The sequence below is a fragment of the Hemibagrus wyckioides genome, linkage group LG17, assembly GCF_019097595.1.
Source record: "Hemibagrus wyckioides isolate EC202008001 linkage group LG17, SWU_Hwy_1.0, whole genome shotgun sequence".
Taxonomy (NCBI): domain Eukaryota; kingdom Metazoa; phylum Chordata; class Actinopteri; order Siluriformes; family Bagridae; genus Hemibagrus; species Hemibagrus wyckioides.
Genome location: NC_080726.1, coordinates 2,442,912 through 2,469,308, shown reverse-complemented (window position 1 = coordinate 2,469,308; position 26,397 = coordinate 2,442,912). Strand labels below are relative to the sequence as shown.

General features: G+C 41.4%; 1 protein-coding gene, 1 long non-coding RNA gene and 1 pseudogene across 4 annotated transcripts; 2 read left to right on the top strand and 1 right to left on the bottom strand.

Moving 5' to 3' along the window:
- Positions 1-203: 203 nt before the first annotated feature.
- Positions 204-21,107, bottom strand: LOC131368178 (uncharacterized). 2 transcript variants are annotated; one of them, XR_009207011.1, is made up of 5 exons: positions 20,850-21,107; positions 19,431-19,707; positions 7,649-7,753; positions 7,098-7,481; positions 204-2,603 (listed from the first exon to the last, which is right to left on the bottom strand). It is a non-coding gene; the product is annotated as an uncharacterized LOC131368178 (long non-coding RNA). The 2 variants fall into 2 exon arrangements; XR_009207010.1 differs by having other exon boundaries at positions 7,098-7,753.
- Positions 611-18,370, top strand: LOC131368176 (E3 ubiquitin/ISG15 ligase TRIM25-like; annotated as a pseudogene).
- On the top strand, positions 19,381-26,397 carry LOC131368173 (E3 ubiquitin/ISG15 ligase TRIM25-like). 2 transcript variants are annotated; one of them, XM_058414125.1, is made up of 6 exons: positions 19,424-19,987; positions 23,292-23,387; positions 23,503-23,736; positions 23,933-24,086; positions 25,476-25,535; positions 25,608-26,397. In XM_058414125.1, the coding sequence occupies exons 1-6, from the start codon at positions 19,436-19,438 to the stop codon at positions 26,132-26,134; spliced, it is 1,623 nt and encodes a 540-aa protein (XP_058270108.1). In that variant the 5' UTR covers positions 19,424-19,435; the 3' UTR covers positions 26,135-26,397. The 2 variants fall into 2 exon arrangements, with proteins under 2 accessions (XP_058270107.1, XP_058270108.1); XM_058414124.1 differs by lacking the exon at positions 25,476-25,535 and having other exon boundaries at positions 19,381-19,987.

Below are 26,397 nucleotides of genomic sequence, written 5' to 3'. Positions count from 1 at the left end.
TCACTTCATTTGTTCATTTGCTAGGGATTTACCTGATATATTTAAAATAAGAAGTAAAGATTTGAGGAGAATGAAGCAAAAGGCAGGTTCAGAATGGACAATAGATCAAAAGAGAAATGGAAAAGCAAACTAACAATACTTACTTTTATAGTCAGAAATATTTTGCTCACTAGTTGTATTTAGATTCAATAAGCTGACAACCCTTACTTTTGTACTTTTGTAATTTGTTTTTGTTAATAAATTTGTTTCAGATTTACTTACAGAAACATTCCAGTGATGATATAAACACATTCAAATATGCAATATGTTATCATGAAACAGATATTTATAGGAAATCAATATTCAGTCCACCTGTAAGCTCATTTACACTATAAAAATTCTATACACCTGAACTGTGTTTAAAGCCACACCCACTATCTCTCTCACTCTACACCACAAACAAAACCAGAAAGCTCATTTCCAAGGAAACGAAACATAAGAAACTCAAAGTGGCTTGCCTTCTGCCCCTCCCTTTGTACCTCCATCCGACATTCCTTTCCTCCCTCCCTTCCACTCTCTCTCCCCCTCTGTCTCATTCACTCTTGCTTTCTCAGAGTAAGACTCACAGAAAATGGCTGAGGCTGGTATTTCCACAGATCAGGATCAGTTCAGCTGTCCAGTGTGTCTGGATATCCTGAAGGATCCAGTGACTACTCCCTGTGGCCACAATTTCTGTAAGGTGTGTATTAATGGCTGCTGGGACAAAGAAGATCAGAGGAGTGTGTACAGCTGCCCCCAGTGTAGAGAGACTTTTACTCCAAGGCCTGCTTTACGCAGGAATAACAGCTGGCTGAGGTGGTGGAGGAAATGAAGACTGAACCTGATGTGGATTGTGATTCCTGCATTCGCAGAAAACGCAAAGCTCTCAGTACATGTTTGGTTTGTTTGGCCTCTTATTGTGAAGATCATCTTCAACCTCACTATCAGTCTCCTGCCTTTAAGAAGCACAAGTTAGTTGAAGCCTGTGCAGAGCTCCAAGAGAAGATCTGCTCTGAACATGAGAAACTGAAGGTGGCACGGTGGCTTAGTGGTTAACACGTTCAGCTCACACGTCCTGGGTTTGAGTCTTGCTCCCGCTCACTGTGTGTGTGGAGCGTGCATGTTCACCCCGTGCTTGGTGGGTTTCCTCTGGGTGCTCCGGTTTCCTCCCACAGTCCAAAGACATGCTTCTTGGCTGATTGGAGTCTCTAAATTGCCCGGATTTTGTGTGTGCCCTGTGATGGGTTGGCATCCTGCCTTGATGCCCGATGACTCCTGAGATAGGCAATGAAATGAAATGAAATGACAAACTGAAGGAGATCTACTGTCATACTGACCAAAGCTTCATCTGTTACTTGTGTACGATGGATAAACACAAAGGTCATGATACTGTTGCAGCTAAAGTGGAAAGAACTGAAAAACAGGTGAGGCAATATAAGTCAGTTTCTACAAATTCTATTTTTTTAATATAATTTAGATTAATTTATTAATCTAATCTGAATAATTTAAATATAATTTATTTGTTTTAGCTGATTTAATTAATCTCACGTGATTGTCATAGACAGTAAAATGAAAACGTTTAATGGTTGCTGGTTAGAAGGGTTAATCCGGTTAATCCGGTTAACCACCCAGCCAACACCCAACATTATTTGTATAAAATACAGTAGACATGTCTGAGGAAGTGCTAGAACAGTGTTAAAAAAAACACAGAAAAAAGAAAAAAGCCACAGATCGGCCACACGTACTTGTATGAGTGTGTGTTTGTGTGTGTGTGTGGTGATCTTGTGCACATTGTGTATTCTGTATATTGGTGAATGCTCTAGATAAATAAAGTGATTCTGATTCAGTTTTACATGTAAACTTACAACTTAATGGGTAATGTCACAGTTTTGTTTAGTTTGTATTATGTTATGTTATATTATATCTAGCTGCAGTTATAACCTGATACAAAAATAATGAAATGTGTTTCATTTGATCTCAGAATGAGTTAAAGGAGGAGCAGATGAAATCCCAGCAGCTGATCCAGGAGAAGCAGAAGGTGGTGCAGGAGCTGAAACAGACTGTGGACATTATTAAGGTGAGGAAGAAACTGAGAGATTTACCTAAACACAAATTATAGAGTCACTGTAAGAGCTTATCTTTAAATGAATGTGTGTGTGTGTGTGTTCTAACAGATACGTTCACAGGCAGCAGTAGATGACAGTGAGAGGATCTTTACTGAGCTGATCAGCTCTGTGGAGAAAAAGCGCTCGGAGGTGAAGGAGCTGATCAGAGCTCAGGAGAAAGCTGAAGTGAGTCGAGCTGAACGACTCCTGAATCAACTGGAGCAGGAGATTGCTGATCTTAAGAGGAGAGTCACTGAGCTGGAGGAGCTTTCACCCTGTCTGAGATCACAAGTGTGTCTTTGGTCTGATTCAGTCTGAGATTCATTCGTTCCTCTCCTACACTTTTCCCCTTCTCTATGATGTGTTTCCTTTCTGTAGAGTTTCCCGTCTCTCTGTGTCTCTCCTGGATGTGAAGACTCACCCAGCTTCACTGTCAATCAACATCTCTCATTTGATGGAGTGAGGAAATCTCTCTCACATCTAAAAAAAACGAGTCGAGCAAATCTGTGAGGAGGAATTCAACAAAATCCGTCCACAAGGTAAACAAGCAATCATTGTTTCTGCATCACAGTAAAGAGAGTGATAAAATTCATAGAACAACAATAATCAGAAACTTGTAACTTGTAAGCAGGAACAGGACTGCATAAAATTACAAAATATTAGCATAATTAGATATACATAGAATTCTAGAATAATTTAATAGACAAATTAACAATACTTCATCAAAATCTATTTAAACATGATGCCTTAAATTAAAATCCTGAAAGATGCCCAATTGAGTGAGGAATCAGTTTTTAAAAAAAATCTTTTTCATGATATTTTTCCACCCCATTTTTCTGTCTCCACAGCTGCAGCAACTCAGATGATTTTACCCTCAGGACCAAAGATCAACGAACACAATTTGCAATGTAGGTGTACAAACACACGCTCTATAACTTAAATATGATTACAGCAGGTCCTCGACTTACATCGGAATTCCGTTCCTACGGCGTGAAGTAACGTGATTTTCGCCTTAAGTCCGAACTCACATACTGTACATAAGTACCTATGTCACTCACCTATGCCAACACTGGTAAAATCATAATCTAGGACATAAAAACACTGTACAGTAAAAATAAGAAATAAATAAAAAAAAAAGAGAACAATTCCTTACCTTTACTCCTTTAACCTTTAAGCACTAATAATCTTTCCATCTCAATAATGAGACTACTACACTGCTTTGTAATCACAGTTGATTTCACAGGAGCAGATCCTTTCACATGTTCAAGTTTATCGCCGATGATCGTCGAGACAGTCGTGCGACTTAGGCCAAGCAACCGGCCAATGTCCGTCGGTGTTTCGCCCATTTCCGAGCGTTTTATTATATCTAATTTCACTTCCATTTCTTCGAAGCACTGCCATCAGAAGAGTCTGACTTGCACTTGGGAGCCATAATGAAGGGCAAAAAGTTTCCAGAAAAACAACACAAACGAAAGAAAGCGAATGTAGCACAAACCAATATGGCATACAACCGGCGAATGTAAACAAAGCCGTCTTCCTCGTATAGCTCTGCCTGACTACGTATTCGTCCGCTCCGCTCGCCAACTAGTTCCCGCGCGAAATTTGTTTTAACGTTGCAAACGCCGTACGTCAGAATGATGGAACAAGACTTTCTAAATAAAGTTATGGGAGATGGCGACGTAACCACGAAACGCCATAGGTCGAGGACGTCGTAAAGCGAGGACCTGCTGTATTTATATTTTATGATTATGCCTGATGAATGGGAAGTCTTAATACCAAAAATCCATCCACAAGGTAAACAACCACACATTTGTTATGCATCATAACAGAAATGAGAAGGAAGCAAGTAACAAGCCTGAATATAATTACATCAAGATAAATTTAGCAAACAAACATGTAGCATGTGCTTCCTCTTTAGACACGCCTGCAGAGATAGACTCAGATAATAGACCAGTATTTAGGTTTGCATGGAGAGCAGGGTTGACAAGCAAAACAAAGGAAACCCACCACAACCTCAAATAAATTATACCAGCATATATTGCCTGAGATTTACATGCAAAAAAAGGACAAAGTATGTACTGTATACACTTTATGTAAAATAAAAAAAACAGTAAAATATTATAAATGAAAACCTCAGATATTTTCGTATCTCAAATATTGTGTTATTTAGTGTTCCTATTTAAGTTTTTTTTTTTAAGTTAAATTATCAAAATTTACAATTAAACAAATGGTTGCGACTGTCACAGTGTTACAACTACTCAAGTTAAAAATACAATGCTCTTTTGTTACTGACCCAAAAACACAAATTGTCAATAATAGAGAATGAATATGCAGCAATTAAACAACAATACATATGAGACAATGAAAATGACCAACCAGAACACAGACATCAGTCTTAGAAACAGTTTTGCAAACCAACAAAAAATTGTGTCCCTGGAGTGATCCAAATTGTTTTCCACTCAGGTGCAAGTGCAAATCCAAAATCCTACCAGTGCAAAGTACCAAGCTGACAGTGGTGATGAGCTGTAAAGATATCTTTATTCCTCCTCTTCTCATGTTGAGGATAAATCCTAGGGTGACTCCACAACTTAAATGAAGTAATCCACATTCTCTTAATTCAACACCCCAAATAAGTCGTCTTTAAATTGTAATGAATTGCAAATACATCACCTGAATCATGAATGCATGAACTAGCTTTTCTGCATCAGATACAGATAAAACGTTCCTAAACTCGGCTGTCTAATGTCTAACTTTGCTTAAAGTTGCTGTCCAATATTACGCCCAGGTCTTTCACTGTTGAGCTAGTAGTAATAGTACATCCTTCTAAATGCAAACTGAATTGTGAGAGCTTCTGTGTACTGGTTTTTGGACCAATAAGTAATATCTCTGTCTTATCAGAACTTAGTAATAGAAAATTATCAGTCATCCAATCTTTAATATCTTTAACACACTTAGTTAATCTAGACAAATTAGATATTTCATCTGGTTTTGATGCCTGTCCCTGCATACCTGTGTGATTTTGTAAGCAATCTACAAGAGTATTATGATCTATGGTGTCGAATGCAGCACTAAGATCAAGCAGGACTAATATTGAGATGCAGCCTTGGTCCGAAGCTAAAAACAAGTCATTTGTGATTTTAATTAGCGCAGTTTCTGTACTATGATGGGGCCTGAAACCTGTCTGCAATTCTTCAAGGATATTGTTTTCATGTTAGAAAGAGCATACTTGAGCTGACACCACCTTTTCTAATATTTTATATATAAACGGAAGGTGTGAAATCGGTCTGTAGTTTGATAATTCATTAGGGTCTAGTTTAGGTTTCTTAAGAAGAGGCTTAATAACTGCTAACTTGAGAGGTTTTGGGACGTGACCTAGATACAACAAGGAATTCATAATATTGAGAAGAGGCTCTCCAGCTGCATGTATCACTTCTTTCAGTAATCTAATTGGAATTGGATCTAACAAACATGTTGTTGATTTAGCCGTGGTGATAAGTTTAAATAGCTATTCCTGCCCTATACCGGTAAAGCATTGTAGCTTTAAATGTGGAGCTTTAGGCTGGACTACATTATCGGATGCCGTCAAAGGTTGAACATCCAATGTTTTGTTCATGATACTATACATTTTTTAGTGAAGAAATTCATAAAGTCCTCACTACTAAACTGTGATGGAACACACTCTCCAGAGGTTTTGTTAGTCTAGCCACTGTGCTAAATAAGAATCTGGGATTGTTTTGGTTTATTTCTATCAGTTTGCTGAGATGCTTAGCCCTAGCAGCTTTTAGAGCCTGTCTATAGCTGGACATACTGTCTTTATACGCAATTCTAAAATTTCTAATTTAGTTTTCTCCACTTTCTCTCGAGGTTACGGGTTGCTCTCTTGAGGGCGTGAGTATGACTATTATACCACAGTGCAGATGTTTTAACTCTGACCTTTTTTAGTCGGATGGGGGCAACAGTGTCTAGTGTGCTGGTGAAAATAATGCCTATGCTGTCAGTTACTTCATCTAAATCATCTGCATTTAGGGGTCTAGTAAGAAGTTGAGACAGATCTGGCAGATTGCTTGTGAATCTGTCTTTAGTGGTCATGGAGAGACATGTCTAATATGTTCTACAGGTAGAGTTTACACTTGTACACTCTGTATGGTCTGTGATATCATCGCTTTGAGGTAGAACGGCTATATCAGTGACATCGGTCCCATGTGATATAACTAAATCTAGCGTATGATTAAAACAATGAGTTGGTCTGTTTTGTTTAACCCCAAAGAAATTTAGTAAATCTATAAATGCGAGTCCTAAAGCATCATTAGCATGATCTACATATATATTAAAGTCATCTACAATTAACACTTTGTCAAAATTGATCAAAAGATCTGAGAGTAAATGTGCAAATTTTTTAAGAAAATCAATGTAGGGCCCCAGGGGTCTATATACGGTGGCCAGAGCAAGATATAGTAGAGATTTTTTATGTATGTCAGTGAGTGCAACATTAAGGATAAGCACTTCAAATGAGTTAAACCTGGGTCCTGTTTTCTGAGTAACAGTAAGAGAATTATTATAGATGGTTGCAACACCACCACCACGACCAGTCTGAAGGGGCTCATGCTTATAGGAATATCCTGATGGAGTAGACTCATTCAGACCAATGTATTCATTTGGTCTAAGCCAGGTTTCGGCAAAACAGTGTGCATCAAAACGATAATCTGAGATCATTTCATTAACAATAAGTGCTTTAGGTGTAAGGGATCTAATGTTCAGAAGGCCAAACTTTAGAAATTGTTTTTGTTTACTTATTTGGCCTTTGTCGGGATTAATTGTGATTAGATTATTTCGAGGGCTATTAACGAATTTATCCTTTGATCTCACTAATCAGGGAACAGACACAGTTTCTATAGGACGAGCTGTGTGTGCACTTGTATCAATCTGGTGAGTTGAACAGTAGCTATTATAATTGTAATCTAAGGTATGACTTACCAGTCAGATGGTGCGTAGTGACCTGGAGATGTTGTCCAAGAGGACTGCTGCTCCAACTCTGCTTGATTGCAGGCCATCAGAACGGTAGAGCCTAGGATGCTCCCCGGAAATATTCCAATTATCAACAAAGGGTAATTTCTGGTCTTGACACCATGACTGTAACCATTCATTAAAAGCAAATAGCCTACTGAACCTCTCGATTCCTCGCTGGAACATGGGAAGTGGTCCTGACACGATGATCCTCGTCATGGGCGATGTGGTGCGTGTCTTCTCCACCAGGCTCCTGAAGTCCTTCTTCAGGATCTCTGTCTGCCTCAGCCTGATGTCGTTCATGCCAGCATGGAGAACCACAGCTCCGATGTTCTTGTTCAGGATCGCGGGTACCTGTGCAGCGACATCAAGAGCACGAGCACCAGGAAGACAGTGAGTGTGCACCTTACCTTAGCCTACCGGATGATCAACATGTCACACTACGTCTTGCAAAGGGGATCGAAGCGGTTGCGGGTCAAGATCTTGAAAACGGGTGGTGGCAGAGGGGAAGAGGTTCTCACCCAGGGCTTGGCTCATGTCTTTCGCTGCTGCTTCCTCCAGACTGCATGATACCCAGCGCCGGAACGAACGAAACCTGGATGGGCCGCGTCCTTGGTGTGCTGGGCCTGGGCAGAGAAGTACACAGAGTTGAGGTTGTGGGAGTTTGTTTCACGCCCTGAATTTACCTGGGACAGGTAAGCGTCAGTCCGAGATGCTTCCAGCACTGCTTTCCGCTGTCGCAGCTGGGCCTGCTTCACTTGTAGGTCCACTGAGTGCAGCTCAAACGAATGTTCACCTGCACTCAAAGGCAAACCCACAACTGACAGTGTTTAAGAGCAGTAGTACAACAGAGATAATTGGTGTGAAAAACGTAAACAAACTTGTGGTAGCCGGGCTAATGGGTTGGCTATACTAATGGGCTAACCGGCTATAAGCGGGTGTTCTGGAAAACAAATAAAACTAGCGATATAAAAAGTGTTTGGAATGAGAATATTATGGAATACTATCAGCTACTAAAGATACTATAAGAAGTTATAATAGAGGATTGGATTTAAGATAAAAATAGAGAAAATGTAGCGAAATTTTAGGTCACCTTGGCAGAGCTCAGAAAAACACATCTGCACGAACGGCCAAGAATCAAATTCAAATTTAATTTGTCACATACATAATCGTACACAGTATGATATGCAGTGAAATGCTTACATGACTGTCTTGACCCTTGAAAAAGGAAAAAGGAAAAGAAATAAGGACAGAAAAAAAGACAAGGATAAAATATAAAAATACGAAATATAAAATATAAAAATACAAATTATATGAAAAATATGAAATATAAAATATAAAAACACAGTAGGTAAAAATAAAATAGAATAAAAATAGAATAAAATATAATAAATATAAATAAAGTAAAGCAGGGTATATATGTATATAGTGTTGGATTACAAATTTATAAAATGTTAAATCTAGGTTCCAACGTAATAGTATATAAACTAAAAAGTTATGTACATTGGGTTTTACATTTTAAGGTAAAGATGATGACATTCTAAGAAGATCAAGTCTGGCAGCCCAGGTGTCTGAGACATTAACCTTTTGTCTGTATGTACTTCCTGACCACTGGGCAGGGTCCCAGGTTAAATGTGAATGCTAATCTCAAGACCAGGCTGTGCCTTTGTCTCTGTGATAATGTGAAGGTCTGGGTGATACTGTCAGGCTGATTGGATTAGCACCTATGCATTTGAACAACACTGTTATGCTGATGAGCTCAGGGCTGGGGAAATTCCGTTACTGGGCTGATTCCTGTACTGCAGTTGCATGCTTTGTTTAGATTGTCTCCAACTCTATGTATCCCTCCCCCTGGAAAAGTATAAATTCTACAGTGCTGAAACTATAGTCAGACTTGGATGACTACAGCGACGCACAGTGAGTTCTCAATAAAGAGTAACATCTGCTTGAAAGATATCCCAGCATCTCCTGGTCTCTGCTTTGACAAGGAAAAAGTTTCCAACAATAGACATACAGTACAGGACAGACAGTATTCCATAAGTTCATAGGGTGTAAACCCTGTAGTCTCATGCTTTGTGCAATTATATGCATGTACAAGCGGTTTGACAAAGTCTTTCCACTGTGTTTTCTCCAGAGCCTTTAGGGTACCCAGCATACCTAAAAGTGTACGGTTGAAACATTCAACAGGATTTCCCCTAGGGTGGTATGGGGTTGTTCTGACTTTTTTATACCAGCCATGTCACAAAATTCTTTTATCATCTTAGACTCAAAATCAGGTCATTGGTCACTGTGAAGTTTTTCAGGTACTCCATAATGAACGATGAAGTTTTTCCACAGGCTCTTAGCAACAGTGAGAGCTTTTTGGTTTGGAGTAGGGACCGCCACTGCATACTTAGTGAAGAAATCAGTTATCACCAAGATATCCTTAGTGTTATTTCGATCCGGCTCCATTGACAGAAAGTCCACGTGCACTAGTTGGAGAGGCTTGAACGTTTACTTTTCTACATACACAGCGGCTACAGGTTAAGATTTTAGTCTCGATGTCAATGGCCATCTGTGGCCAGTAAAAACGAGATCTAACAAGAGTCCGCTCTTTTCTCATGTGACCCATGACAGAGAGAAACTCGACAAAAGCAAAACAGCTAGTGTCAGCAGCTTCACAAACTACACCTGGTTACGTATGTAACCCGGTTCCCTGAGAAGGAAACGAGATGCTGCGTCATGACTGACACTATGGGAACGCTTAATTGAGGAAGTTGTGTCTGAAACTCTGTGTGTGCACACACCATTTTATATAGGGAATACATGCCAACAAGTCCATATAAGGGCATCTACGTCACATCACTCCAGCTTTTATTTGTCTGAAGGAAGCGTGAGTGGATGGCCGGGGTGTGTCAAGCGACGCAGCATCTTGTTCCCTTTTCAGGGAACTGGGTTACATACGTGACCTGGTGTACAGTAATACCTTGCAGATCGGTGTCTCATGATTCCGACTTTACTGATCCGCAAAATTTTCATTGGAACCTAACTAATTCGCATCTGTGAATTTTTCCTCGCAAAATCCTGTTTACGGCTAATTTCATGGTCATTTATACAATTTCATGCTTTTTAATGCGAAATTATTAAGAAAAATTTAGTTTATTAATTTAGTAATATAAATATCAGTAAAATAAAATCAACAAAATATCAATATAAATAAAATATAAATGTTATTTTAATGATATTGAACGTCGCTGAGATCACGTACATACAGTATAGTACAGCCATTACGATGCGCTACTGGCTGGAAGGGTTGGAAGTAGCCAATCACAGAGCATTAACAGTTTTACCTAGCTGCTGATTGGCTGATAGCTACGATGCTTTGTACGCGTGATGTTGCAGTTCATCTCTCCACACCTTGTATTTGGTTAACACGCGCGTATATTCTATGAATAAGCGATCTCAGTGATTTTTCCTTGGTTTTCATACAGGTGATACTGTACTTTTAAGGGTAATGTATTAAGCTAACTTTTAAATTAAATTAAAGTGTTTTGGGAGTATTTTTAGTGACTCCACCGCACATCTGCGAAACCTCATCATTCACGATGGGTCCTGGAACGTAACCTCGCGGATGTGTGAGATATTACTGTAGTTCCCTTTCGAGGGAACTCAATGCTGCATCATGACTGATGCTATGGGAACATCAATACCCACGCCACCACATGCCGGGCAATGTCTGTCCCAGGGGCTGTGAGAGAGCACAAGCAAACCAGAAAAAGGACATCAATTAGCCCTGAAGAACCTGGGACCCTGGAGTGGAGTCCAGGTCCAGGTTATAGAACCTGTTAAAGGTGTGCGGAGCGGACCAGCCTGCTGAAGCACAAATTTCCTGGAGGGAAACACCCCTAGCCAAGGCACTGGATGACGCGATACCCCTAGAGTGAGCTCTAACAACTAGAGGCAAAGCAATACCACATGCCTCATAGGCCTGGGTAATGGCCTTTATTACCCAGTGTGCCAAACACTGCTTGGAGACCAGATTACCCTTGTTCTGGCTCCCAAAGCAGAGGAACAGGAAGGAGGACTTACACCACAATCTCAAGAGGTGGACATAAGTTCTCAGGGCCCTTACTAGGCAAAGCAAGTGCAGCCTTTCCTGTTCCGCTGGCTCATGGGGTAGAGGACAGAAGGCCTACAAGATGACCGGACGATTGGCCATCCTGGGCACCTTGGGGACATGTCCCATCCTGGGGTGCAGGATAGCCTTGGACATGCCAGGGGCAAATTCTAAGAAGGTGGGGGTGACTGATAGAGCCTGCAGATCTCCTACCCTTCTAAGGGAGATCAAGGCTAAGAGCAGAGCCATCTTTGGGGTCAGAAACTTCAGAGGATGACTCCGTGGGCTCAAAGGGAGCTTCCAGCAGCCCCTCTAGGACCACAGAAAGGTCCCAGGAGGGGAGGCGCCATCTGCAGAATTGTAGACCTGCAGAATTGTAGCCCCTGAGTTGTGGGAGAAAGTGTTTCAATGCTAGAAACACGGCCACATCTCCATGCAATTTATGTGCCATGAGAGTTGAGAGCCCTCCCAGAGACCCTGGGTGGGGTGGCCGTTCAAGACTGCTCCCCAGCCCGAAAGCGTGCTGTCTGTGTGGGACCCAAGGTAAGCAAAAGGGGTCTTTTCCACATAAGAAGAGTATGAAGCCTGCGGCGTGTGAAAGCCCACACCTCTGAGCCAGAGCTGGAACAGCCTCATGTGAAGCAGAGCCACAGGGATAACATTGGCTGCTGCCACCATGAGGCCAAGCACTCTCTGCGCCTTGGTGACAGAGAAGCTTTGGTCTAGTCGAATAGCATTGACTGCTGACAGTATGGAAGCCACCAGGAGATAGACATGCCTGCATTGTGGTGGAATCCCAAACTACCCCCAAGAAGGTGGTTCTCTGAGAAGGAGAAAGTACACACTTCTCTGGGTTCAACCTGAGGCCTAGAGACCTCATATGGGCAAGCACAGCATCTTGATGACTGGCTGCCATGGCCTTCGACTGCGCCAGGATGAGCCTGTCATCCAGGCAATAGCATCCATGCACTTGGTAAATAGGTGTCAACCTTGTGCTGGACTCTCTGGCTCCCTGAAACAGCAAGCTGGCAGGCACAGACCAGAGGGATAGATTCATGAAGGAAAAGCGAGCAAAGGTGGACCCTACTGACCCCCGAAACGAGTTAGTGGGGCAGGAGGTAGGAGAAACCATCCTAGAAAGGATGCTCCTATGAACCCTAGCCCTCAGGTGTCAGAAATCCGTTTTGGCCCGCCTGGCAGAAACGACAGACCTAAGGTCAGGTCTCGCCTTACGGGCCTGGGCCCGAGCATGCTGACTGGCCTCCCTAGACTTTGATAGGGGTAGGGGGGTTGGCAGGGGGCAGACTCTTGGGGCCCCGTCAACGACCATGCTCACTGCATCATGGAATAGGCCCTGAGGTGAAATCGGGGCGTCTAGAAGAAAGGATTTATCTTTGTCCTTAATCCATTAAACCCTGTTAAATTATGCCACAGGTGCCTTTCAGTGGCAACTAACGCAGCCACAGAATGGCCTATGGAGTGGGCTGTCTGCTTTGTGGCATGGAGTGCGAGATCTGTGGTTCGACATAGCTCAGAGACTGTCTCAGGGTTAAATCCCTCACCACAGTCAAGCTCTTTCAGCAGGTCAGCTTGGTAGGCCTTCAAAACCGCTATGGTGTGCAGGGATGCACCAGCTTGGCCTGCTGCCGTGTAGGTCTTCCCCACAAGGGCTTAAGTGACTCTACATGGTTTAGAAGGGAGCGTCAGCCTCCTCCATGCTGATGATGTAGAGGAGACATAGCTCACAAGCATCTCTTCAACCCTGGGCATTGCTGCATAACCATAATGTTCAAGCCCCACAATGGCTAAATAATTAGAGGAGGCCGGGAAAAAAGGCATGCTGAATAAGGATTCTTTCAGGACCTCCATATCTCAGCATGGAGATCGGGGAAAACAGCAGTTGTCTGCATGGGGAGGGTGGTCGTCAAGCTTAGAGCGGATGGTGCTAGCTTCCCCTTCAAGCCAATTTTAAGTTTAACTTACCGACAGCTTATGTTAAAACATCAAGGAGCTCCAACAAAGCCACTGACTGTGGTGGCGAAACCGAAGCAGGGATATTGGAGTGAAGGAAGAGGACAAGAGAAAAGGAAGGACCAATCTGTTGTTCCGCTACCGCCAACTCAACCTGTGAACCCCATGATCTAAGCTGCCATGTAGATGCTCTTATATGGACTTGTTGGTGCGTATTTCCTTTGTCACGTGTCCCATCCGAGCCTATAAATTCGCGTGTGCACACAGAGCTTCAAACACAACTTTCTCAGAAAAGCATTCCCATAGCATCAGTCATGACTCAGCAATGTGAGGATGCCTTAAAAGTCCATCCGCATCAAGATTACTTCTCCACCGTGGTGAGTTTTTCAATGAGTGTTTCTAAAGCTTGTTGGCAACTGGGTGTCCATCGCCCACCAAAAGGTTCTCTGGGGTTCAATTATAAGTTTGCATTGCTTTTCATCTTGCAGTTTTTCTGTAAGGGAGGGTATCTCACAGTTCATTTAGTGGCTTTGAATGTAACACTCAGATTTTGTGGACTTGGCCAGGTTTTAATGGCTTTTATCATTGGAGGATCTGTTTCTACACCATTCTGTGATATGATATGACCCAGGTATCTCACAGACATTTGGAAAAACTTGCACTTCTCTAAAGAAAGCTTTAATCCATAGTCTTTAATGCAATTCAAGACATGAAGATGTCACTCATGCTCTTCCATGGTGTCAGAGGACACGATTAGATCATCTAAGAAATCCAGGACTTTTGAAAGGTTGATGTCACCCATGCACTTCTCCATCAGCCTTTGGAAAGTGCTCTGAGAATTGGTTATCCCTTGAGGCATCTGATTGAACTCCCAAAATCCAAACAGACAGAGAAACGCTGTTTTAGGCTTTGCTTTTTCTTCTAGTTCAATCTGGTAATATCCAGATTTGAGATCGAAAAGGTTTCCTCTAAATTGGGTAATGCATATACATCCTTTATAATCCACATGTTTAACTTCCGATAATCAACACAATGCCTCACATCACCATTCTTCTTCCCTACCACCACAACAGGTGAAGAATAAGATGATTCAGATTCACTGATAATACCACCTTCAAGCAATTCCTCTAAATGCTGGCGGACAGCTTCAAAGTTGTTGGGGTGTATAGGTCTTGCCCTGTGCTTGAAAGGCATTTCATCATTCAATCTAATGCTGTGTTCAACTTTGCCGTGAACAGTTGGACAGTACATCCCTACCTGACATCACTTTTTGCAGGGCATGGACTTCTGCAATTACACTTTTTCCTGGTATAGTAATGTCATGCTCAGTTTCTTTTTTCAGCACAGTTGGATCCCTTTGCAATGGGCGCTGGGGTAAGGTTAGCAAACACCTAACAGCTAACAATCCTCCAGGGAAAGGTGAACATGAAGGAGGTTCCATCACAGTCCATGTTTCTGTTACTTGGCCTCGTACACCCACAAGTCCTTCAAAAACAACAGCTTGGCCTGCAGGCACTACAGCATGGGCAATATCTGGCAGCCTAACAGTTCCAATGCTACTATCTACCTTTTGACAGTGTCTGTGTTCAATAGTTTTAACCACTGCTCTGTAACCAAACTAAGCAAATGGGCAGAACAAGTTGTTTGTCTCAAGGTATTTCTCATACGCAAGATCTAGGGTGTTTGTGCCTATTAGCACATTTGGCTGGGCAGTGCTACGAGTTTCTGGAATTACCTGGGCAAGTGTTGTTACTTTGACATCTGACCCAAGAAAATCCCTTGGAAATGTGAGCCTTACTTTGTTATACTGTTTGACCGTTTGCTGGTTACTTGGGATCCAGTATCAAGGTCATGCGACTTCTGAACAGCAGCAAGAGTACTCGCTTGAAAAGGATTTAAGCACAGTTGCATGGTGTAAGGATGAGCCGGAGGCTGCAGGAATCGAATCCATAAGCGGATCTTTATTAATAAACACACAGGCTAAATTGAAGTCAAAAAATCGAAGTCAAAAAATCGAAGTCAAAAAATAAACGCGAGTCAAAACCGGAAAACTACTGGGACGAGAAAACAAAACCAAAAGCACAAAACTAAGCGTGCAGTCAGAGAAACAGGCAGGGTCATACACGGAAATCAATATCAGAGGCAAAGCAAGAATCAGACGTGGAAAACAGGCAAGGATCATACACAATATCAATCTCAAACACAGAAACGCTCAGTAGGTCACGTGAGGACGATACTTCGCGTAAAACAATGCGTGCATGGGGTATTTAAATCCGTGGGAAAACAATGGGCGAGTCACGTGAGTAATTAGCATTCTGGGGAGGGTTCACGTTGGGATGTTACACATGGTTTCACTTAAGTCACCCTTTGGCTTTGGACTCTTCTGATCCTTAAGTTTCGTAATTTGACTTGGAGTAGCGTAACCTGTTGCCTTAATTCAAGAACAGCGTCAGTCATTGGAGACGTGGTTTCCTTTGTTAGTTTGGGTTTTTGTTTAGCAAGCTGACCTTGGAGCTTCGCGACTTGGTTTTTAATTTAGCAGTCTCAGCTGCTTCTGACATCTCTGTGTGCTCTGGTTCAAGGGAATGTGCAGTCACAACATAAGAGCTGGCCTTTTGCCTTTGTGCACCCAGATGCTGCCTAATGCGACTTTCTTTTGTCAGATGTTTATTCTCTTGGCTGTTCAACTGAAAGAGTAACTCAGGAAATGGAGGGCTGGCTTTTCTTATGCTTGAGATGAAGGTGTGTTATTAGCGTGTTGTCGAAAGCAACCCTGACAGAATTGTTTCAGGAGTTGTCGGTCAATGTCATCAACAGAAATACCACCTACCCCATAGTTTGAGGAGACTAGTGTGCAAATATTGCAAGTACATGGATGGCTTTTCTCTTGCATCCTGCAATGTATTTAGGAACTTGGCAAAAAGGTCGTCACCATCCTCCACGCTATCAAAAGCTGAGTCTAGGACATTGAGGTAAACTACAGCTGAAGACTTTGCACATAGAGTGGCAGTATTTCAGATGCAGGGGGCAGTAGGCTGTATAAGATTTTCCTAGACTGTTGTAAGGTAGAAAGAGAAGAGTCTTGCCGAGTTCTCAACCTTTACATTCTCAACCTCAACAATATACAAATTGAACTAGGCAAACTATCTGTGATACTACCAATGTGGGTTCCAATTTTTTTTTAGACTCACAGAATATCAACTACAGCTGCTCTCCTTTCTGGCTTGCTACAAACTACTGTAGCATGTGCTTCCTTTTAGTGCATTATCATATTTTACATTGATTCCTATGGGAAAAAATTGTTTCGCTTAAGTGTTCCGCATTACGAGTAAGATACGGGAATGAATAATGCTCATTAAGTGAGGTTCCACTGTATGAGACAATGAAAATGACCAACCAAAACACTGACATCAGTCTCTAGAAACAGTTTTGCAAACCTACTAAAAGTTTTGTCCCTGGGGTGATCCAAATTGATTTCCACTCATGTGCAAGTGCAAATCCAAAATCCTACCAATGAAAATTACTTCACCAAGTTGGAAAGTAGCTGTAAAGATATCTTTATTCCTCCTCTTCTCATGTTGAGGTTAAATCCTGGGGTGGCTCGCCATCTTAAATTAAGTAATCCACATTCTCTTAATTCAATACCAAAAAAAAAACCTGACCTGTGTATACAGACAGTGCAATAAGTATCTTTTAAAATTGTCTTTAAATTGTAATGAATTGCAAATACATCACATGAATCTCACACAAATTAGCATTCACATGGCTAAGTTACCTATTGTTCATGTTCCACAAATCTAGTAGTTTCACATAAACACTTATGAACAATAACACAATCATAATTATGACAATTGTGATTTACATTATGATAATTTTGACATTATGATTATGACTATAATTATGACTATCATAAGTCAATCAACCAACTAATCAGTTAACCATCAACGTGTTGTTTTGGGTTCTCAAGAGGATCTCTCTAATCCACTAACATCCGCTTCAAAATTCGACAATTGTCAATCTAAAGCAACACATTGTGCTTAAATGAAGGTTTACCACACGATATACTCCACAATTAATAACTTTGTTTTTTTGTTAATTTTATTTTTGTTGATGCATTAAAGTTACAAATCTGAACAGATGCCAAACATGACATTTTTGACATTTCTAATCTCTGTGTCTCCACAGCTGCAGGAGTTCAGAAGATTTTATCCTCAAAACCAAAGAGTACAGAAGATTTTCTGCAGTGTAGGTGTACAACACACACAGAGTGTTAAATATCTGCATTGTTTATATAAATCAGATCCATTTTTTTAGATCAGCATTAGGAGGACAGAAAAAGAGTTACTTACACTTATTATAAATCCTGTGATTAACATCTAACCTGTGGACATTTTTTACTTTAGATTTCTGTTATCTGACTCTGGATCCAAACACAGAACATCCTATACTCATCCTGTCTGAGAAGAACAGAGTGGTGACACGCAGTGGAACAGAACAGCAATACTCTGATTATCCAGAGACATTTGACTCCTGGACTCAGGTGTTGTGTAAGGAGTGTGTGTGGACGCTGTTACTGGGAGGTGGAGTGGAGCAGTGATGTTTTCATATCAGTCTCATATAAAGAGATCAGCAGGAAAAGAGAGGGTAATGGGTGTGGGTTTGGATTCAACAGTCAGTCTTGGAGTGTTCTTCCTCTGTCTTTTTCCGGCACAACAACATTAAGACTAAGCTCAGCAGCATCCTCCAGAATAGGAGTGTATGTGGATCACAGTGCAGGAACTCTGTCCTTCTACAGCGTCTCTGATACAGCGAGGCTCCTCCACAGAGTCCACACCACATTCACTCAGCCTCTATATGCTGGGTTCTGGATAGGGAATTTCTTTGTGTGATCGAAAATAAAATGTTTGAAAATGGGTTTAATGTAATTAAATCTAGAGGCTACAGTGACATTGCTTTGTCTAGAAACTAACACTAAAAAATTATAAATAGATTTCTAGTCACAAAAGTTAATTAATAAATCTTTTATCACAGAATGTTGGATGTTTGTAGAACAAAGAAATGTTATTAAACTGACTCCTTTTACAAGATTTATTATAGTGATGTGAAGAATGTACTATGTTTCCAAAAAAAGTGTGGATTTTTTTGTGTTTGTTTAGAAATAAAACTTTCTGCTGGATCTTTGTGTTGCTGCTAGTAGACATTAAATAAAAAAAATTAAAAAAAACCCCCACTACAGTGAAGATAGAAATAGCTGAATTTATAAATCAGTTGCTTAATAGCTCCATGCAGTAGGACATAATGTAAAAAAAAGAAAAGAAAAAAGTTACCTGCTAAGTGTAACGGGCGAACTGTAGCGGAATGACAGGCACGAACAGACGGAGGAGTTAAACGGGTGAAGGAGAGGAGATTAAGTAGGAGAGCGCGTGCACAGAAAACAAGGAGCAGGTGCAATCAATTACAGTAAGGAGCGCGAGTGCGCTGACGAGGGGTGGAGCCTGTGACACTGAGTCTACTGTCGCTTCATTTATTAATTTGCTAGGGATTTACCTGATATATACAAAAGAAGAAGTAAAAACATGAGGGGAATGAAGCAAAAGACAGTCCAGGATGGACAATAGATCAAAAGAGAAATGGAAAAGCAAACAAATAACTGCTGCCACTGGTAAGGAAAAATCAAAACTAACAATACTTACTTTTATAATATTTTAATAAAAATACTTTAAAACGTTAATAATTTTTTCTTCACTAGTTGTATTTAGACTCAATAAGCCGACTACTCTTACTTTTGTACATTTGTTTTAGTTAATAAATTTGTTTCAGATACACTTTAGTGACATAAAGGTGTCACTTCTGATGTTGAATGAATCCGTGATGTCAATTACGCTTTTATACAGAAACATTCCAGTGATGATATAAACACATTCAAATATGCAATATATGATCATGAAACAGATATTTATAGGAAATCAATATTCAGTCCACCTGTAAGCTCATTTACACTATAAAAATTCTATACACCTGAACTGTGTATTTAAAGCCACACCCACTATCTCTCTCACTCTACACCACAAACAAAACCAGAAAGCTCATTTCAAAGGAAACGAAACATAAGAAACTCAAAGTGGCTTGCCTTCTGCCCCTCCCTTTGTACCTCCCTTACTCATTCCCTCCCTCCCTCTCTCTCGCTTTTTCCCTCTCACTCTCATTCTCTCTTGCTTTCTCAGTGTAAGACTCACAGAAAATGGCTGAGGCTGGTATTTTCACAGATCAGGATCAGTTCAGCTGTCCAGTGTGTCTGGATATCCTGAAGGATCCAGTGACCACTCCCTGTGGCCACAATTTCTGTAAGGTGTGTATTAATGGCTTCTGGGATAAAGAAGATCAGAGGAGTGTGTACAGCTGCCCCCAGTGTAGAGAGACGTTCAGTCCAAGGCCTTCTTTACGCAGGAACAACATGCTGGCTGAGGTGGTGGAGGAAATGAAGAAGACTGAAATGTCTGTGAAATGTGATTCCTGCATTGGGAGAAAACGCAAAGCTGTTAATTCCTGTCTGGTTTGCTTGGCTTCATTTTGTGAAGATCATCTTCAACCTCACTATCAGTCTCCTGCCTTTAAAAAGCACAAGTTAGTTGAAGCCTGTGCAGAGCTCCAAGAGAAGATCTGCTCTGAACATGACAAACTGATGGAGATCTACTGTCGTACTGACCAAAGCTTCATCTGCTACTTGTGTACGATGGATAAACACAAAGGTCATGATACTGTTGCAGCTAAAGCAGAAAGAACTAAAAAACAGGTGAGAACTGGAGATCATTATACTTTTCCAAGTACGTTTATTCAAATTCTATGTCTAATATAATTTAGATTCAGTTGAATTAACTGGCTATGTGACTAAACCACTATAAGGAGGCAACACACAAAATCAGTGCTATTTGGAAAGGAAGTGTTAAACAAGGCAGAGAGTTCTGTGCACTCTGAACAGCCAACACCCAATCATTCTTATAGCATTTTATGATCCATGTTAAAGCTCTGTAACAGTGTTTTTAAGGCATTGATGTTTATATTATTTTCTGTTTTCATTTAAATTTTTTTGCGTTTTGTTCTATTAGATTGATTTTCGAAAAATTAAGTCAAATTAAAATAATAAAGCAGTCTATCAAAAGCATTTTTATGAGGTAGCTTAACAAATATGACCTGAAGTCCATCCAACTTAAATGATTTTATTAAAATCAAATTTTGTCTTGTTTTTGTAACAAACAATAAAAAAATGTTTCTTAGCTGAACATAAAAAGTCAGATTGTTTCATTAATTATTATATATTTGGTCTAATAAAAAATACAAACCACAACACAGGTCAAATAACTTTTTAAAAATTTTAACGCTTTGTGTCTATCGCAGAACACTGAAGTTATGGTACAAAGTGCTGCATTTTACTACTGTGTACAAAAACCAGAAACATACACTTTCAACATTCCTTAAAATTTATATAAATCATTTTGTACTTTTTTTTGGCAGATCCAACATTAAAACTAGTTCAGTAGCTCCATACAAATAAAAAAATGCACAATAAGGCTCTGGCTTAATACAAAATTTGAAATGAATAAATACTTGTCCGTATAAATCATGTAGAAACTGGTGAGGGCAAAACACAGACCCACCTGAAACAAGGATTGAAGAAAAGTAGTGCAATTTTATTCAGTTAAAGTTGGTTGCTTTGTGCAGTGAAAATTTCCCTTGGTGTGGAGCAATGAAGAAGTTTTGGTTGCAGTGGAATCAGGGCGTGTCGGATTCCATCTCATTCATGGCTCTGCAAGGGAAAAACACAGATTTGTTAATTCATGGCCTGACAAACTAAGCTTACCTCCTGAGGACACCACACCCCATCACGTTCTCTCCTCTTCCCAAGGGGGGGTGAATAAATAGTGCTGTCACTCTGACTGATTATAGCTCTTGGCATGGTCGGGTTGCCCCGCCCTGTGGCCACGTGTTCCTCTGCAGTCTACAGCAATGGAGGTAAAGAAATGGCAGTCCTTTTAGCAACCAGGTGGCAGTTGTGCAAGCAGCAAGAAGATTCTGCGTGTAGGCAGTGGTTAATTAATACAATAAAACATAAGTATTGTTATTTTTGGCCTTTACACACTTGGACAGAAAGGACACCTATGTATGAATGCTGTTCATAGACTTTAGAATTCCTGTATGGGAGACCTCAGTCAGTTCGGATTACCACACTGATCACTGGGGCCCCTCAGGGCTATGTGCTCAGACCACTGCTGTTCACTCTGCTGACTCATGACCATGCATGGGAACATCAATGCTAACGCCGCCACAAGCCGAAAGATGTCTGTCGTGAATAGGGCATGAATGTGCCTGAAGCCAAGCACCACTAGCAGTGTAAGACCCAAGGAGTGGGATCCAGGTATATACAATAAGGGTGTGAGGAGAGGACCAACCCACCACAGCACAAATATCCTGACACACAGTGCACCTCATAGGCCACCACTGCCCAGCGCAATGCACTGCTTGGAGGCCTGATTGCTTTTGTTGCAGACACCAAAGCAGTGCAATGGATGTAAGTGCTGACAGCCTGAACAGGGGACAGCAGGTGTAGTCTCTCCTGCTTCACTAGCTTGTGGGATGGTGGGCAGAAGGCTTGCAGAAAAACCTTACGGTCGTTCATTATGAGGCCATCGGGAACATATCCCACCATGAGATGGAGGGCAGCATTGGTCATGAGCAGTCAGGAGCAAACTCTAGGCAGGAGGGGGCCTACTGAACTCCTATCATTATTAGGGAGGCCAAATCTAAAAACATATGTTTCTAGGGTCATAAACTTCTCAATGGAGTCTCCTCAGAGACTCCTTTGGCTCAAAAGGGGCTTGGAACAGCCGCTCAAGGATCACTGTTAGGTCTATGGAGGGGAGACATGGTCTCAGCTCAGCAGTAAAGCCTCAGATGCCATGCAGAAAGTGAGAGACCAGAGGGTGCCCCCCAAAGAAGGCCCTGAGACAGATCCTTCCGATGATAATACCCTGGCTCGGGCCCCTGTGGGCAGTGCTAGCAGAGAATAGTGTACAAATGGAGCCTAGGCTATGTCTGCACCATGGTTTCCAGCCCCAGAGTGGCTGATAAAAAGAGGAAGCCACAGTGGACAGTAGATCGACTCCCCAGAGCTGAACAAAGCCACTTCCCCCCGGCCAAAAATGGCCATATGTGTTCCAGCACCTGCAGGTGGAGATGCCATTCTGAGCAGATGTCCTTTACAGCACAAAGGATGGAATCCACCCGAGTGGGAAACAGACATGCCCGCATCATGGGTGAATCTCAAACTACCCCAAGAAGGTGGTTCTCTGACAATGAGAAAGCACACACTTCCCTGGAGGCCAAGGGACCTCAGGTGGGCAAGAAGAGCATCTCAATGATTGTCTGCATTGTCCTTCATCTAAAACCAGATGAAGCAGTCATTGCCCTGTGGTGCAATAATGCCAGAGCAACCTCCATGCACTTTGTGAGAGTGAGCAGTGAAAAAACAAAGCCAAAAGAGAGAACCCTGCACCGGAATGATTTGCCCCTAAAACCGAACCTGGCGAGTCTCCTGTTCTCTGGCAAAATGCCTATGTCAAAGATAGTCATCCTTCAGGATTATTATTGCAAACCAGTCCTCTGATTTGCAACACAATTGACACCAACATACACAGATCGCTTCCTGAATACAAAGAAAGCTGGAGTAATATGACGTAGATGCCCTTTATGGTCTTACTGGTGTGTTCTGCTTCACCACATGACCTCCTTAGCCAAAATAGTGGTGTGATTTCACACGGAGCTTTAGACACCATTCCACAAGGAGTGTTGCTATAGCATCAGCCATGATACAGCATTGAGTTCCCTCAAAAGGGAATTATCAACCACACTGATTTTCAAGTGAGAAAATGTTTAGTATGGTCTACACAAAGCCCCTTGATATGGAATCTTCTTTAGAAGTGCTGAAACATAAAGCTGGGGATGTACAGAAAGTTACAGGAAGTTTAACTATTTAGTTGTAGTTATTATTAACATGCAGAACTCCTGATTCAGAAATAACAAAACATTTTATTTGGTCTCAGAATGAGCTAAAGGGGGAGCAGATGAAATCCCAGCATAGGATCCAGGAGAAGCAGAAGAAGGTGCAGGAGCTGAAACAGACTGTGGACATTATTAAGGTGAGGAGGAAACACATACACACAACTATTACCACAATATGAATAATATAGGGTCACAGTAAAAAAAAGTGCTGATCTATAAATGGAATTTAATCTTATGTATGTGTTCTAACAGAGGCGTTCACAGGCAGCAGTAGATGACAGTGAGAGGATCTTTACTGAGCTGATCAGCTCCATGGAGAAAAAGCGCTCTGAGGTGATGGAGCTGATCAGAAGTCAGGAGAAAGCTGAAGTGAGTCGAGCTGAACGACTCCTGAATCAACTGGAGCAGGAGATTGCTGATCTTAAGAGGAGAGTCACTGAGCTGGAGGAGCTTTCACACACACCCGATCACATCCACTTCCTCCAGGTAACACTCACTGTCTGATCTACAGAGGGCGCTGTTCCTCACAAAGTTTCCTCCTAAAAGCTCATTACAGCAAGAAGAAATGTTCCTGTCTGAGATCACAAGTGTATCTTTGTTTTGATTCAGACTGATATTCATTCATTCCTTCATTCATTCATTCATCTCTTACACTTTTCTACGATGTATTTCCTCCCTGTAGAGTTTCCCATCTCTATGTGTTTCTCCTGGATGTGACGACTCACCCAGCTTCATTCTCAATCTCTCATTTGATGAAGTGAGGAAATCTCTCTCAGGTCTGAAAAAACGAGTCAACAAAATCTGTGAGCAGGAATTAAACAAAATCCGACCACAAGGTAAATACACTAATATTTAGAGACATCTTTAACACCTCACTGGAGACATGCCATGTTCCAGCCTGCTTCAAGACTTCCAAAATTATTCCAATCCCCAGAAAACACATGATGTCAGGACTTAATGAGTACAGATCTGTTGCTCTGACATCTGTGGTAATGATATTGCTTTGAACACCTCATGCTGCCCCACCTCAAATCCATCACAGACCCTGCAGTTTGACTATAGAGCCAAAAGTTCTGTAGATGATGCAATTAACATGGACCTATGCTTGGATCCTGTTTGTGGATTTTGATTCTGCTTGCAATACTATTATTCCAACTCTGCTACAGGACAAGCTCTTAAAGCTGAATGTGCCTCATTCCACCTGTAGATGGGTCACAGACTTGCTGCCTGACAGGAAGTAGCATGTGAGACTGGAAAAACATGTCTGTAACTCATAGACCATCAATACCAGTTCCCCACAAGGCTGTGCTCCTGTACACCAACAGCTGCACCTCCAGTCAGCAGTCCATCAAACTACTGAAGTTTGTGGATGACACCACCCTCTTTGGACTCATCTCTGATGGGAATGAGTCTGCCTACACGAGGGAGATTGACCATCTGGTGACCTGGGGCAGTCAGAACAACCTGGAGCTTAATGCTGTGAAAACAGTGGAGGTTGTTGGAGACTTTAGGAAGAACCCAGCACCACCTTCACCTATAATTCAAATTCAAATTGAACTTTATTTGTCACATACAAATAAAATTTGAATTTGAACTTGACTCCCCAGTTAATACTGTGGACTCCTTCCGTTTCCTGGGAACCATCATCACCTGGGACCTCAAGTGGCCGCTGCACATATACTCTTTAATTAAAACACGCAACAGATGTTGTACTTTCTGTGGCAGCTAAACTAGTTCAAACTACCAAAGACAATGATGGAGCACTTCTACATCTCCATTATCGAATCCATATTCAAAAAACAGACAAAAACAGACAGCCTTCACTCTGCTGAGAAGGTGATTGGCTGCATTTTGCCACCTTTTCAGGACCTGTACACTTCCAGTGCCCTGATGTGGGCAGTTAAGATAGTGGCTGGCCCCTCTCACCCTGGACACAATCTTTTTGAGGGACTTCCCTCATGCAGAAATTAGTTTAAAAAAAACAAACAGTTTCTTTCCATTAACACACTTTGTTGTGTTCATTGCATTACATTAACTCACAAGATTCAGAGCCATAGTGCACCTGCACCTTATCTTACCTTACATCCTCAAACTATGAGCATTTGCACTGGTCCACTAATGTACAGTTGAGATGAACTGAGCAGTGAAGAATCAAATTTTACGTTTTTTTTCATGCTTTTTTTGCGCATCATTTTTCCATGTTTATTTTGTGTCTGTCTCCACAGCTGCAGCAGCTCAGAAACATTTATTCTCAGAACCAAAGAGCAGAGAAGATTTTCTGCAGTGTAGGTGTACAACACACACACATTATAAATCCTGTGATTAAAATCTAACCTGTGGACATTTTATTACTTTAGATTTCTGTTATCTGACTCTGGATCCAAACACAATACATCCTGAACTCGTTCTGTCTGAGAACAACAGAGTGGTGACGCACAGAATGACAAAACAGCGATACTTTGATCATCCAGAGAGATTTGACTGCAGGCCTCAGGTGTTGTGTAAGGAGAGTGTGTGTGGACGCTGTTACTGGGAGGTGGAGTGGACCGGTGATGTCGACATATCAGTCTCATATAAAGAGATCAGCAGGAAAGGACGGGGTTATGAGTGTGGGTTTGGACTCAACAGTCAGTCCTGGAGTCTGCAGTGTTCTTCTTCCTCGGTCTTTTTCTGGCACAACAAAATTAAGACTGAGCTCCAAGGTCCAGCATCCTCCAGAATAGGAGTGTATGTGGATCACAGTGCAGGAACTCTGTCCTTCTACAGCGTCACTGACACGATGAGGCTCCTCCACAAAGTCCACACCACATTCACTCAGCCTCTATACGCTGGGTTCTGGATACAGAGTTATGATTTATCTATTTCTTTGTGTGATCGAACATAAAATGTTATAAACGTAAACATGAAATGTAAATGGGTTTAGTGAAATGAAATCTACAGTGACATTGCTGTGTCCAGAAGCTTTAACACTAAACAATTATAGATTTCTATTCACAAATAATTTACATAAATAATCTTTTATCCCAGAATGTAGAATGTTTGCAGAACAATGAAATGCTATTAACTCCTTTTACAATATTTAGTAATATGAAGTAATATGAAAAATGTACTATGATTCCAAAAATTGTGTGTATTTTTTTGTTTCTT